Source organism: Xiphophorus maculatus, chromosome 12 (assembly GCF_002775205.1).
Source record: "Xiphophorus maculatus strain JP 163 A chromosome 12, X_maculatus-5.0-male, whole genome shotgun sequence".
Lineage (NCBI taxonomy): Eukaryota > Metazoa > Chordata > Actinopteri > Cyprinodontiformes > Poeciliidae > Xiphophorus > Xiphophorus maculatus.
In genome coordinates, this window is record NC_036454.1 from 17,200,478 (window position 1) to 17,215,020 (window position 14,543).

The window sequence follows — 14,543 nt, forward strand, 5'->3', positions numbered from 1 at the left end:
CCATTTTTAGGCATGCCCAAGTGCTTCCTCCCCTTTTTTCCGTTCTTTCCCCCCACATTGTCATCCTCAAAGCTCTTATTCCTCTGTTTCCTTCTTTCTTCTACTCTCCAGCCGTCTTTTTCGTCCGCTCAGCACTTTAAATTTCCACAAATTACAGTATATAAAGAAGGCTTCTCTGAGCCAGTGCATATTTTGTCAAACCGCAGCGAGACCTCAAAACTGCCGGCCATCTTCATCACTGAGACGACCCTCTTCCTCCTCCTCTTCTTCTTCTTCTTCTTCTGTCTTTGGGCCTGGCCGGGGGCATGCCGGCTCTCGTTTCAGCGGATCAGCATGTTGAGCTGAGCTCAACAACCGCAGCCTTTAGTAACTCTGGGCAAACAAAGGTTTCTGTCCTAACTTGGTCCATTGGGTGCTTTTTTTTTTTTTTTTTTTTTTTTTTTAAAGTGATCGCAGGTTTTATAAAAAAAAAAAAAACATGCCAAGGAGCTCCTCAGCTCTGCATGTGCAGACAGGTTCCTGCTGCAGACCCACAGAGGGAGCCCCCTCCACACCAAACTCTTTGCTTCTTTCTTGATAAGATGAAAGCATCCAGCTTGTCGAGGGGCGGTGCAGCTGTCCTCGGGTGTGCTTTTATAAACTCCTTAATTACCCCTCTTCTGTTTGAAAAGGAGACATTTTCACTAATACGCACTCACAGTGATGAAATGACTCGCAGAGTGTCACACAGCTGAATCTGTGGGGTCTGCCGACGGCATTGGAGAGGGAAACACCTGGATGACAGGTTGACCTGCGGAGCCGAACGCTCTTGTGTTTGTAAAGCTGAGGCACAGCTGTCGATGGTTCTGTTTCTCATCCTCGGCTCCCTCCCCACGTCGACCTGTCTCGTCTCATTAGTGGAGTCAGAACTCGACTCTGGCCCTTTAACTTTACCCCCACACATCAGATATAAGTCTGGGTTCATTCAGGGCGTCACGCCTCCAGCCTAGAATCTGATCTGGTTAAAAGTCTGAAAGGTGCTCATAGTTTGAAAGCTAAAAAATAATTACATACAGAGAGACTCGCAGTAAAGTCCTGCAAGTTAAGGCTGAAATTGCACATAGCTGCTAGCTCTGCTGGTATCACATTTACCACCCTGTAACTACAGTCACTGCCCAGCAAAACTCCAGGATTTTGACTTTTTCTTTTTTGCAATCAAAAGCGCAGATTTTGTTGTGCTACTTCAGAAATATTTGCAAGAAATTTTTTTAATACTTAAAATTACATTCCATTTAAAGTTATATCAGAAATCGATGACTGACACTTTTTGCAAGGCACTGAAATTGTGCTCAGTCACGTCTTCATGTCTAGCAAAAACTCGTAATTAAGTCATGCAAATATGCAGCACAAGTGAAAAGTCATCTCTTTTTGCAAGTCAAATATTTGCCATCTCTGTCGGCACCGTTTTGCTCTGGGATCCGTTGTCATGCTCGTCGTCTTCTTGCAGCTGGACAGAACCCTGGATCTGGACGAGAGACGCCTCATCCGTTCAGCCATCCGGGAGCTGAGGAGGAGGGAGATCGAGGACATGGAGGCCGCTCTGGCGAGCAAGAGATTCAGACCAACGCACCTGAATCAGCAGGAGGACAAGGAGAACCAGCACAGGTGAGTTCCCACTCCCACTCATCCCAAATGAGAAATACCTCAAACCAGGTGAAACCGAAGATTATAAAACCAGATGTGGAACTCCTCGACCATTAGGGAAAAAACTCACAAGAGACGGAAAACTGCAGCTGTAGTAAATTTTTCCTTTTTCCACTTTTTAGTGCTCACATATGAGGTCCCTGCTTACAGTTCCATTAATTTCCCTTTTTTGACCAACTCAGTGTTTTTCCAGAGCATAAGTGAACTGATCCCAGCAGCTGTCACGCTGCAGAGGAATGTAGATGAACCGATAAGTCAGCAGTAACACTTCTCTACCTCTTCATCTTCTCTGTAAACATGTTTCTGCCCGTCAAATCCAACAACAAACAGGCCAGAGGTTTTCCATCACATTTCTGCATGACTGTGGTTATTTGTTTTCTTAAAATGTATACTAATTTTAAATAAAAAAATAACACTGCTGCTGTAAATTTATTTGCAGTGATAACATCTTTTTAAGTCTCTTAATACTTAAATGTGGTGTGCTTTTTTATTTTTTATTTTACTTTGATCGTGTCCGTTTGTGTGTTGATGGCAATGCAAAAAAAAAAAAGTGAAATAAATGTATTTGTCAAGCAAAACTTTGAAATGCTTTTATTCCATGTTCTTCTTTGCTCTTTATCTTTTAACAACACAAAACATTGAAAGTCAGTTGCAGATTAATTAATTGTGCATGTCTAGTTTGGCTGGTTGAAATCGTTGAATCCTGAGTGAGTTTAAGGTCAAGGCTGCATTATTGTCGCAGCATGTGGTTTGGACCAAGAAACACTTTAACACTATTTGATGTCAGGCGTAGACTGAGCACTCTACAGTGTCGGGTTTTTTTATCCCCCTTTTCCGTCACTAAATCCTCTTAACAGAGGTAATCATTCCCATTCACGTCGGCACTCAGAGGATTCGAGTTGCAAAAATAACAGAGGTGCCTCGCAGAGGCTGCTGGAGAAATCCTACCTGCTGTCGCACACCCCTTCACGTGGGCTCACAAAAAAATAAAATAAAAAAATAACAGCTATTCTCGCACCTCTCGTATGTGGAATGTGAAATATTTAAACTCCAGCAAGCAGCACATTATTCAATAGCTGGGAATGGTGGGGGGAAAATGAGGATAATGAGGGAAGAGAGAACTGAGTCAGAAAGAAGTGGAGTAGTCTGAGGCCAGCAGACGACTGCACACAGTTTGGGTTGTTGCTCGTTATGTCCACGCTTTGCATTTCTGAGTTTATTTCTTCAGGCTGTAAAAACTGTGTGCTGTCCTTTAATAATAAATTAACTGCTTTATTATTTTTTTTCTCAGATCAGAATCCAGCAACGACTTGGACGTTCTTTCACAAAAGCTTCAGTCGATCCAGGACGTTGACGAGCTCACAAAAATGGTGACATTTACAAATCAGTCTGTCTTGTTGATTCTGATGTTGTTGCTATATTTTGGTGTCATGGATCCACTAAGCATTTATTGTCCTGCAGCTTCGTGCTGCAGCCGAGTACGAGGAGAGGAAGATGATCCGAGCAGCGATCCGACGGGTCAGGGATGAGCAACTGCAAGGTGAGCCGAGATATGATCGTCTGGGAAACATTTTCCAATGAAGGTTAATTCTTGGGACCCGTTTATGGATTAAAAGCAGCGATGGACTGGAAAGACCTGGAATGAAAGTATTTTCCACAGCTCGATAAGTATAGGAAGAGATTAGAGCATGGAAACGAGTATGTGTGTGTGTATATATATATATATATATATATATATATTATTTTTTTTTTTTTAAAACTTCATTCCTGATTCCATTTTTTAACTTTTGTTCCCCGTCCGTCCATTGTTTAGTTTTGTCTATCCATCTAAATCCATTTCTCTGTCCATCCATCCTCCTTTCATCCATCTCTCCAGCAGTCTTCTGAACTGATGAAAGATGGATAGAACCGTTTGCAGCTTCAATATTTAAAGTGGGATTGTTGTAGTAATATCAACAATAGATTAATTGTAAACATTTTGTATTTGTACTTCAGAAATTGGTTAAAAAGGTTCTGGGAAACCTTTTTATCCTGGACAAAAGGTCCTGGAGAAGCCTGGAATTTTGACATTGAACGGTGTACAAAACCTACATGAACAATTAAACTTTTTTCTTAGTTTTAAAAAAAAAATCAAAGTTGAAATGTTAAATCCCATTGGAAAATATAAATGAACTAGTCTGTGCATCATCATTTTTGTTGCCTAACAAGGAGTTGAGCGATGACAGAGTTTGGCCTGATGAGGGCGTTAACCTAAAGGTAAAACTCTTCTCACCCCCCTGCTAGATTAAACACAAGGAAAAGATATCATTGTTCTACATAAACATGTAAATGATTCAGATCCGTCTGCTGTATGATTCCTGGTAGAACAATTCCTCTCATTGCTTAGAGCTGTCGGGCCTCGCTCTGCCTTAACCCTTGAGCAAACTTTAAGAACAATGAAAACAAAGCAGCTCCCACCTTGTCAGGTCATGTCAGAATGACTTATCTCATCAGTGTCGAAGTCAGATTACACGCATTCTCACGTGTTTCTTTTGAATTGTCTGAGTTCTACCGTTGTGTGTTTCCAGAGTCTGTGGAGAAAAGCAAAGTTTCCGTCTGCCGCCTGGAGCCGGAAAGCGCTGCGCCCCAGAGCATTGTGGGAGCTGCGGTGAGTACATGCTAATGAAGCAATCAGGGTTTAATTGAGAAAGACATCCCGGCGCATCTGTTGGGTAAGATATGGAGGATCCATTGTCAGCCTCCAGTGACTGAAATGATCTGAGCGTGGACCAGTGTGCGGAGGCAGAGTTTGTTTTGCATGACAACCGTGACCACTGAGGGTTTTTCTTTTTCTTTTCTGCGGACCCAGTGAAGAATGCAGCAATGAACAACAAGAAGGGGCATTGTCACTTGAGTTACGGCTGCGGCCACAGCAGGCGCGTGCACAAACACTCAGAAAACACATGGCTCAGCCGCCACGGACTCAGGAATGTGTTTTGTTTTCAAAAAATCCTCCTAGCAAGATCTGGCTGAGGTTGAAGAGGAGGATGCAGTTCGCCTTGACTTTGCTGTTTACTCCAGGCCATACATTTTTCTCTAGCAGTCAGCAGCTTCCTTGTTTTTAACTGTGCAGCCATTCATAACCTCAAAGTAAAATCTTGCACCTGTTTGAATTCTCCTTTAGAGGATTTCTTCAGATTTCTCTCACTGTAATGACAAAGCTTTGAAACGTGAAGACCTGAGGCTCTTACAAGGGTCTAGATTTTATCTTGACTGCTGATCCTGATAAAAGCTCTGTGGAGGAAAGTTGCATTTTATCATATACACACATTTCAGGCAGAACTAAGGCTTTCAATGAGGCAAAGTGACTGCTTGCACAGAACCCTTCATTCAAAAGGCCATTCTAAGCCCTTTGTGGAAAACAAAATGAACTGGAGTAAAAGAAAATCTCATAAATGAATTAAAATGAAAATAAACAAACAGATGTCGATGTAAGATGAGTAATTTGCTGAAACATGAGAAAAAAGTAACTGATAAAATAATCTTTGACCTTTTTTGTAGGAGAGTTGTGGTTAACAGGAATGTTTTCAGTCCTGATGGTTTCTGTAGATCTCAGGGAGTTTTATTTTTTCCAGAGCAAAAAGATTAGAAACTTAAAACTGAAAACCAGGTTCATACTTGATCTACAACGTATTGCCTTGTAGTCAATATCACGACTTTAAACTCATGTATTTATCATAGAGACAGCTGAGTAATTTTAAGGAATGATGGGACCCATTTTTCTGGTATTGGTCAGGACTTTTGCAGAAGTATTTTTGGATGTCCGGCAGCTTCCAGAAGGACCCCATTACAAATGTCTAACTGGAAATGAACAGAAGAACCAGTTTGTCATGTATTGACTGGAAGCCATTTGTTCTGATGCTACATTTAAGAGAGTAGTTGGCTGATTTAATTATAAACGTTTATGATAAGAAATTAATTCTAGATGCACCTATTTTTCTTAAATGCTCAGGCCTCATTGCTCTCTGATTGCTGATGTCGGGGCTCGTCCCTTTGGGACTATGTATGTAAAGGTATATAATTAGTGGAATATTTAAGAATAATATTATAGTTGTATGATTACCTGATGTCGTGTTCTGCCCTAGTCCTCATTAACAGCTTTGATTGCTGCAATTTTCAGGACTTGAGGTAAAAATATGTTCTGCATCGACGCGTTAGCAAAGTTCTGTTAGTTCGTTTTAAAATGGGCACCACAGTGATGCACTAAAATGCTTCACTGCATTGTTTTCTGCAGCCAGTCCGTGTCTGTGGGTCCCCCTCTCAGATAGCAGGATGTCAGAGCTAACAGGATGCGCTAACGTCTAATTCTTGTACCTTACTTCCTGTCGGACAGCTGAACGGAGGCGCCGGTGACAAGTTGAGTCGGTTGTAGAGATGAATAAGTGGAATGTGTTTTTTTTTGTTTTGTTTTGTTTTTTTACTTTGGTCTGGGAGAAGACGAGGCCTCCAGCTGTGACCTAGCAGTTTAGTCTTCACCAGAGTGAGGATGTGGCCAAAAACAACTCCAGCCAGCAGCAGCTGGGCTCCTCCACTCACATCACAGCCGCCAATCTCTTTGAGCTCTTCGCAATTGTGTCGTGGAAGATGGTGGTCCAAGATACGCCCCAGCGGTAGACGGTCGCACGCAATCAGAGGCAGCGTGATGGCTGCCTCTGATCTGGGCTCTCACTTTACTACCAGAGGAAAGTTGCTTTTAAATCTCTAGTTTACCACCATTCATTTGTTACTTAGTTGGTTATTGATGACATGCAAGGATAAATAAGATAAAGTCAAAGCTTCTTTTTATTTCATTAGCTTTTTAAAAAGTTGTTTGTATGGCAAAGATAATTTGGTTTAAGACTATAAAGTTTATTATGTTGTGAAATGCCACAAACATGAAGTTATCGAGGTGAAGTTGATTTCTATAAAAAATGAAGGATTATAGAAAGGAGGAGGTCAAAGCAAAGGCAGAGTGTCAGACGTTAATGTGTCAACCAGGCAGCTCTAACCTGTATGGGAGGGGTGTGTGTGTGTGTGCGTGTGTGTGTGTGTTTTAGCAGTTCTCACCTTGCAAGGCCCTTTTTTTTCTCAAAAAAACCCCGTTGTGAGGACAGTATTGAAGTGTTGCTCCAGGGTTAGGGATGTACTGGTAATGTTTAGGTTTAGGGTTAAGCTCAAGAAATGAATGAATAAAAGTGAATACAAAGTCCTTGTGAAGACAGAAAGACGTAATGTGTGCGTGTGTGTGGTGGGGGTCACTTCCCTAAGGAGACAGCTTGGGAGGGAGGGGAAGTCAAGGGAGTGGCTTGTTGGTATTGTGTGTGTTTGTGGTGGCGTGAGGGGGGGTGTGGGTGTGTGTGTGATGTGGCGGAGGGAGCAGAGCGGCAGAGTAGCGGACATCCTGACTCCAAACAGGTTACTGCTGAGAGAGACTGGAAGAGACTGGAACTGGGGCAGTAGGTCTGAGGAAAAGGAGGTAAACGTGACTCAGATTTTCTTCCAGCTGGACCGGCTCTCCAGATCAAACGCTCGTCTGACTTTCTGAACCTTTCTGGTTTCTCCTCTAAAGCCTAATCAAGAAGGGTTTCCTTAATCAGTCCGAGGCTGTTGCTATCTGATTGGACAGTGGGACGTGCCTGGCTCTGTGTTTACATTTCAGGTCGGTACATACAGATCTGTTTGGCAACAGGTTGATCTCATCACTACATCAATTATTTATGGCTTGAAAGTCATTATAGAATCAAATAATATTGAGTAGACGTTGCAGGGGGAAAATCGTTATTTATTTTTATATTTTTTTATATTTACTGTATTTCATCTGAAACTGGATGCGGTCCGCCGGCTGTTTAGGTGAGTCCAGGTAGGCAGCTGTTTGGTTCCAGACGGTCTTGCTTGTTCTTGTCTGTCCTGTAAGCATTTTTGCAAGAAGAGACCTGAAGAAACAGGAGCTTAATTCTTTGAAACCAAATCCGGCGCTTGCAATAGCGAGGGATTTAGTTGTGTTTGGAGATGAGAAGAGAAAAGAAATTTGATAAAAGGGGGAAAAAAATCTCAAAGGTAGATCATGCTGGTATGCAGAGACTCTGAGCCGAGGACTTGTGGTGGTTTCCTCAGATGATTGCCACTGTAGTGAAGTCACTGGAGCCAAGCCAAGTGTGCGGTTCGTCCGGCTGCAGTAATGGAAAGTGAGCTGCCAGGTTTCTATATTTCTCCTCCACGTGAAGACACAGAGGAGCCCTCCACTGCCATGAGCTCACTTGGGTCTAATGGAAAATTGCAGCTTCTTGCACCGGCTGCTGAAGGAGGTGTGTTTCTCTCTCTGTCGTTTTTACTATTTATTTAAAAATTTTTTGCTGACCTCAGAGGACTCTCTTGTCCCACGCCTTCCTGCGGTGACCAGAAGGGACGGTTGTTTTTCGTTTATGAGTTTGACACAAACCGACCCGGGGCCGGCTGAGACGGGGCCAGGGCGGTTTGTTGCATTGTGGGTCTGCGTCGGTGCAGCTCAGTCGGGTCCTGGCCTTTGGTGCCGGAGGGAAGCCGCTAATGACAGCATGGTGGCTGGCAACAGGTCTGCACTTTGTTTTTATTTCCACTCTATCTTTTTTCACCCTGCCTCACCGTCTGTGAGAAACCCGTTCCCTGTGGTTTTACTGGGAGCTTTGAAAAGATGTCTGTCTGACCGCTGGTTGGAGCAGGGCAGAGTTGGAGGGAGGGGGGACTCGCACTCTTTAATTGAGTTGGTGGCTCAGGGACAGTTATCTCCCTCACCTCCCGTGAGTTTTGATTGAATGCTTTATTGTGGAGAACAGTGGCCTTTGTTAGTCATCTTGAATTATGGTGAATTATTGAATGGTGTTTGTCCTCTAAACTCATCAAACACGTTAAGGGCTCATTAAGGGAGCGTTCAGCTAGATTACTGCTTCCCACTGTGGTGTCTCTGACCTTACTAGAGTCTTAGGAGGTCAACGACATAATTTGGCTCACCAGAATGAAGTCTGGGTTTTTATAGAGAAACTACTTTAGATCATCTTTTATGCACTCTTTGGTTTTCAATTTTCGGACGACTAAACTCTGATTTCCACTTGAAAACTCAAGCAAAATGTTGCACAAGTAACTTGCCTTACAAACGTATTTGCATTCCTTTTAACGCAAAGTAGAGTATAATTGTAAATTAGAAGGTTTTTCATTTTTTGCTTTGAACAAATAGTAATCCGAAGTGGTTGGCATAACTATGCACTGCATGCCTTTTACTTAGATGCCCCTAAATAAGAGTTTATGTCATCCACATTACAAAAAATTTTAAAATAATTTATTCTTACACCTCAGATATGGAGTAAAAAGTACATTTTGAGATCAGGATGCACCCAAACCTTTTTAAACTTTTTATTCATTAATTTTGTAAATTACTTAGTGTCTGCACGCCAAAGTGTGTAGTTGTGATTTAAGAGTGTAGATACAAGTGTGTATGCATGTATTTCTTGTTTGTGCAGCTGATTCTCCTGAGGAGGAGCTCGAGGTCATCGAGGTCAGACAGTCCTGTCAGTAGATTTCCTCTTCCACACCTTACCCATCTCTTTTCCATATGCTAAATCACTTCTGCCTCTCCCCAGTGGAAAGTCAGAAAGCTGCAGCATTTTGTTGCAGTCACGCTGGATGCAGTCCTGCCCTCTAATTCTAAAGTTTTTGACCATTAATTGCAGCAAAAAATATATATATTGGAAAATCTTTAAACTTATGTGGGTTTGCTTTGTGAAAGTGGTGCATGCATTAAGTTTCTGAAAAAAAAAAGAAGAGCGAAGAAGAATAATGCTTTCACAGCTGTAGTGAAGATTTTCTTTTGTTTTTTCCACAGGAGTCAGAGAGTCGCAGTGATCTCTGTGCCCCGATCCAGGAGTTACACAGCCAGCGGGCGCAACACAACAGAGAGCTGCAGAGGAAAGGTAGGGGTGCAAATTTTAATTTAATATGCTCAAAAATACTAAAACCCATTTAAAAAAAATCTTCTGTTTATTTAAAAAAGAAAACATATGAAAGTAAGATTTTATCAAAGGATTGTATTGTCTGTGGGTTTTTGTTGTCTGAATCATATTTTTGAAACAAGTAGTTTTATTTAAACCTTTAAGACTTAAGTTTGAAATCTGGGCCTGGATACGTTTGCTTATTTTAGTCGTACGCAGTTCTTTAAATGTCCTGTGAGTAAATATATTTGCCCATTTATCCATAATAACTGGAACTTTCAAATATGTAGCGAGTTATTTTTGCAATTTACCGTCTACTAAAAGAGTGATTAATTTTACCCTCTGCTACTGCGGGGGTGAAATTACCATAATAACCCGAAATTGGCTGGAAAGCGCAACGTCTCTCCTTTTAGAAACAGTTGGAGTTTTTCCCATAGTGCAAAGTGTGACGGAATTACGGAACTGCAAATTTGGCTGGATTGTTGACGACATGTTCGATCTGAAAGGATTAAAGACCCACCAGTTGGAGATTTTACCGCCAATTCTCACATCCTTTGTTTTTGAGAGCTCTGATCTACGGATTTTGAGCTGCAAGTGGCATTTAAATACCGCTGCACCATATAAGCAGAATATTTAATTGTAATGTTGCTGAAAATTGGATAAACACCAAGCATTTTAAATGTCCTTTGATTTTATTCTTTATTTTATTTGCTAGATCAATCTTTTCACTATTATAAGCGTTTCCCCAAAGCGCTGCTGCTCAGCTTAAAATGTCCTTTAGTGTTGGAGAAAGCAGCTTTTTCTCTGCGTGTTGACTGTCGCCCTTACCTCCACGCTTTCATCATATTTACATATCACACTCTGGACATCGGTGAAATACAAGAAGCGAAGTGTATAAACTGTAAACATCCACCTGAAGGTCAACTGTGGGTAAAAATCCGTTGAATCACTAAATCCACACTGACCGCCTTTGTTCCGCGTACCTATAGGAGCTTTTTCCTCTTTGCTGAAGGAGCCGTTCTTCTGCCGGTCAGGAGGTCATATTAGTTTAGGAACATTAAGCTTATTCATCCGACTTTATTAAGTGTTTAGAGTTCGTCACAGTCTGATTTTTGAAGCGTGGGTTTGTAGTAAATTTATTAAGCTGTTAATCCTCCCATCAATTGACATGAAGTGAAATGAATGCGTACTTTCAGAGAGGAATGAATGCATTTCGTTCACCCGAATCGTTGAATCTACATAGATATTAATGTAAAGAAACAATGATCTGTTTTTACAAGCAATAAAACAGTTTAAAATGTTTAGACATTTCTCTTTATTGGCCAGAGGAGATGCTTTTCATCCTCTAAGTGTATTTCTGTTGTTTATCTAAGCTTCTGCTCAGGGCGAAGGTCGTAATAAATGTCTTTCTGTGTGGTCTGGCCTGGGCGGGGCTCTCTGTCCTTCACAGTGACCAGGGCTTGGTAGTGTGGGGTTGTGGGGAGGAACATGGCGAAAACCCAACAGCCACACCTCTGCTAAATAAATCCAATACCAAAACAAAACGTGGGCTGTCCCAACGTGGCAGAAAAACTCCCTAGTTCTCGATTTATCCGTACCGTACAATTTAAGTCGGGGTGAAACTAGGATCAGCCGGAGATGACCACCATAGAAAAGCAAAGGGAGAAGGTATACTTTAAAGGGACATGTCAACAAAATCAGTGGACTGTGGTCAGGGTGGGACTGAAACTGTTGAACTGTCTGAGTGAAAGTGGCAAAAAGACAATCTATTTCTTTTTGAAATACATAGCTTCCTTCCTGACCTAAAAAAAAGCATTTATTTAGACTCTTGCCTTAAAGCAGCAAATGTCCAGCTGCACTGGACTGCAGCAGAAACTGCTCCGTGTAAGTCTATGATTTAGGAAATGAAATGTTTTCAGAGACTCTCAGTGGACTTGACCTTGCATTTTAAGATCCCAAAAGAGACTGAAACACACTTATTACAGTTTCACATAGAAACGCAGCGAGGGAACAGAGGTTGGGCCACAATGCACACATTTTTAGAAGCTTTTGTTCTGCTTTAAATAAATCACTGTGGAACAGCCATGGACTGGTTAGCAGCATCAAGTGATGCCAAATTCATTAACAAGCTGTAGTCTCATCTGTTTCAGTCTAACAGTTCTTTTGATTTAAGGTTCTTTTATTGAAATGCCACAAAAAATGCAGGAGTTTTGTCCAGGTGTCCAAATAAATCATGGTGCTTTTTCTTTGTACTAAGAAGTTGAGTGACTTGTGTAGCTGGTGAACTGGTTTTCCTCCATCTGTTCAGATTGCACCACACCACAGTTTGCTTTGTAATGCCACACTTTGAACAACATCCTCATTGGACCCAACAAATACGACTGGAAACCATAAATTAACCAAAATGCAGAAGAAAATGTCTGTTAAAACATTTCCATTCATCCATTAGCCAACATGCTCAAACCTACTGCGATGGACTGGCTACAGGTCGCCAGTCCATCGCAGTGTTAAAACATTTGTTTAAGCTAAATAAATTATTTGTCGTAGACGGCTACAATCCTCAAACTTTCCTCAGGGACGCTCAGGGAAAGTTGCTTCATCTGACCTTGTTTTTATAGATGATTTGCTAAAATGACTCATTTTTATTCTTTGTTTTGATAGGATTTGTTGATAGTTTGAGGTTCACAGACCAGATACACGCAGCAGCCAACACGGCCTGTCATCACTGTGAAAATTAACACAGATTTTCAGAAATGGACCCAGGTCTTACAAATCAACAAAAAAGTTTATTTTTAGTTGGATGCACGATTTGCAGCTGACTAAATCACAGACAACAGACGAGCAGCAGGCATCTAGAGTTGAGTTGAGCCAGGACCTGTGATGTAAGATTACCATGGTTAGGTGCCCAACCCAATAACTGGTACTGAACTGTAAGAAATCATCATTTTGTATAACATCTGACCTCTAAGGTTTTAAAATAACTGCTTAAAAACGTGATTATGTCCCCTCGATAAATGTTAAAATTTCTTTGCCTCAACATTTCTGGATTTGAAGACTTGACGAGAATCTTGTTTCATAAATAAAATGGTTTATCAAGTTAAGTTTGAATATTATTGGCGGTTGTCCTGAGCTGTTGAGCGAAGAATAAAAACACAAAGCACTCGTGTTGACCTCTCCATAACATGGATTCTCTGGTCAGATGTTCACCCTGAAGGCACCAGAAATAACTCCTGGTTGTTCTTTGTTTCTGCTATATTCTTGTTTGCTGGCAAAAAAAACCCAACTGCAGCCTTTGTTGCTATTTTCATACATAAAAAGCCTTTCATTATGCAGCCATTGGGGTTTTTCCCAGAAAATGTAGAAGAACTGAAATGACAGCTTCCCAGAGTTTAACTCATGAACAATAACGTGAGAGTGTGTTGAAGAGGCAACGTGCTTCGGCTCTTGCTTTAATCATAATTGGGTTTTAGACGAGAACATCATTAGATTTAGACTCATGGCAGCAAATGTTGTACTAATTGTGTACCATAATCACATTTCCTATCCAGATCCTATTACATAATAATCTCATTTTAATTATACAACAGTAGTTTGATAGTTTTATTTCTTATCTGTCAGAAGATGAGAAATATATCCTACATGGCAACTTTGGTTTTCGGGGATGCAGTGAAATTAATAAATACCAATCAGATTATTTCAATTAGTTAGAAAGCGATTCCTTTTGTGTAACTTAGCTTCATAAAAAATTCTAATAAAAATCAGAATCTAATTGCTGTATTTTTTTTTTTATCAGTCATCACAGTGAGATTAATCTATGGTATTTTTTTTAATTATTTTTATAACATAGGCAAAAATGTAGTAGGAGTACCTGGGATATTTGATCATTTTGATGAGTAATGCTTCATGTGACTGGAAAAATGTCAGGGGGAAGTGTTGCAGTTTTATTTTTCAGTCAGCTGACCAGCAATGTGCAGCAAGAGGTAGGTAAACGGCTTTGCTGGAATACTTTACATTCCATACAGAAAGAAAAAAGCTAAACTCAGACCTGGAGTTTGGTCAGAAAGTTCAGAAAGAGAGCTGGCTGCCTCCTGTCAGAGTCCTTCTTTGATTCGGCTTTTCTGAATTAAAGGCATACACAGGCAGAGAAACCCAGTTTGTTGCAAAGCTGGGCCAAACGAAGGTCATTGAGAAGTGTTTTTTTACACATAAGAAGGAAACAACATGGTTTCTCCATCTGTGGCAGATGAACACCTTCAAGTATCCCAGGATGTAGCATACCACAGAGTTTTGGAGGTAGAAACCATCACAAGGGGAGGATGTGGGCACCTCTGTTGTTTGGAGTGCGGTTTCCTGATCAGAGAAGGAGACAGAGAAGGGAAATGCTTATCTCTACTCTCATTTTTGCTTCCACTTTTTCTCCAGTTTCTTGTTTCTCTCAGACTATGGTCGCAAGATGTTTTGTTTTTCTCCCCAGACGTCAGTCAGTAACTGAGGGACAGGAAACCTCTACATCCCCTTAAGACTCCATGTGTCTCCTTCATTTACTAAACTGATGTCTCTCAGGGAACAGGAGCTTTAGTTCAAAAGTGACTCACCTACAGTAACATCAACATCACGGCTCTACCGATGTGGACAACATGCTGGCTGCATTTTAATGCTAGACCATAATTAGCATGTTCATTTCCTTTTGTATATATTACCATTTGATAATCCGTCATCTGGTTTGAATTGTTTCTGGACAAAATTTGCAGAAAAGGTTTTTCTCCTTCTTCATAAAACCAAGGCGTTGTTTTGAAGACTGAAAATATTAACTAGTGTTGCAGCTACTCTGTGCTCGACTGTCTGTGGAGATCATTCTTAAGGATTTTGATGATGATGTTA

General features: G+C 41.1%; 1 protein-coding gene across 5 annotated transcripts in view; it reads left to right on the forward strand.

Moving 5' to 3' along the window:
- Window positions 1-14,543, forward strand: part of LOC102220920 (smoothelin-like) — a 52,858-nt gene that overhangs the window by 14,129 nt on the left and 24,186 nt on the right. For all 5 annotated transcript variants that reach the window (XM_023343674.1, XM_023343675.1, XM_023343678.1 and 2 more), the window contains exons 2-6: window positions 1,487-1,644; window positions 2,975-3,053; window positions 3,145-3,223; window positions 4,251-4,330; window positions 9,557-9,644. In XM_023343674.1, the coding sequence (XP_023199442.1) occupies window positions 1,487-1,644; window positions 2,975-3,053; window positions 3,145-3,223; window positions 4,251-4,330; window positions 9,557-9,644 (484 nt within the window). The remainder of the gene's footprint in view (window positions 1-1,486; window positions 1,645-2,974; window positions 3,054-3,144; window positions 3,224-4,250; window positions 4,331-9,556; window positions 9,645-14,543) is intronic.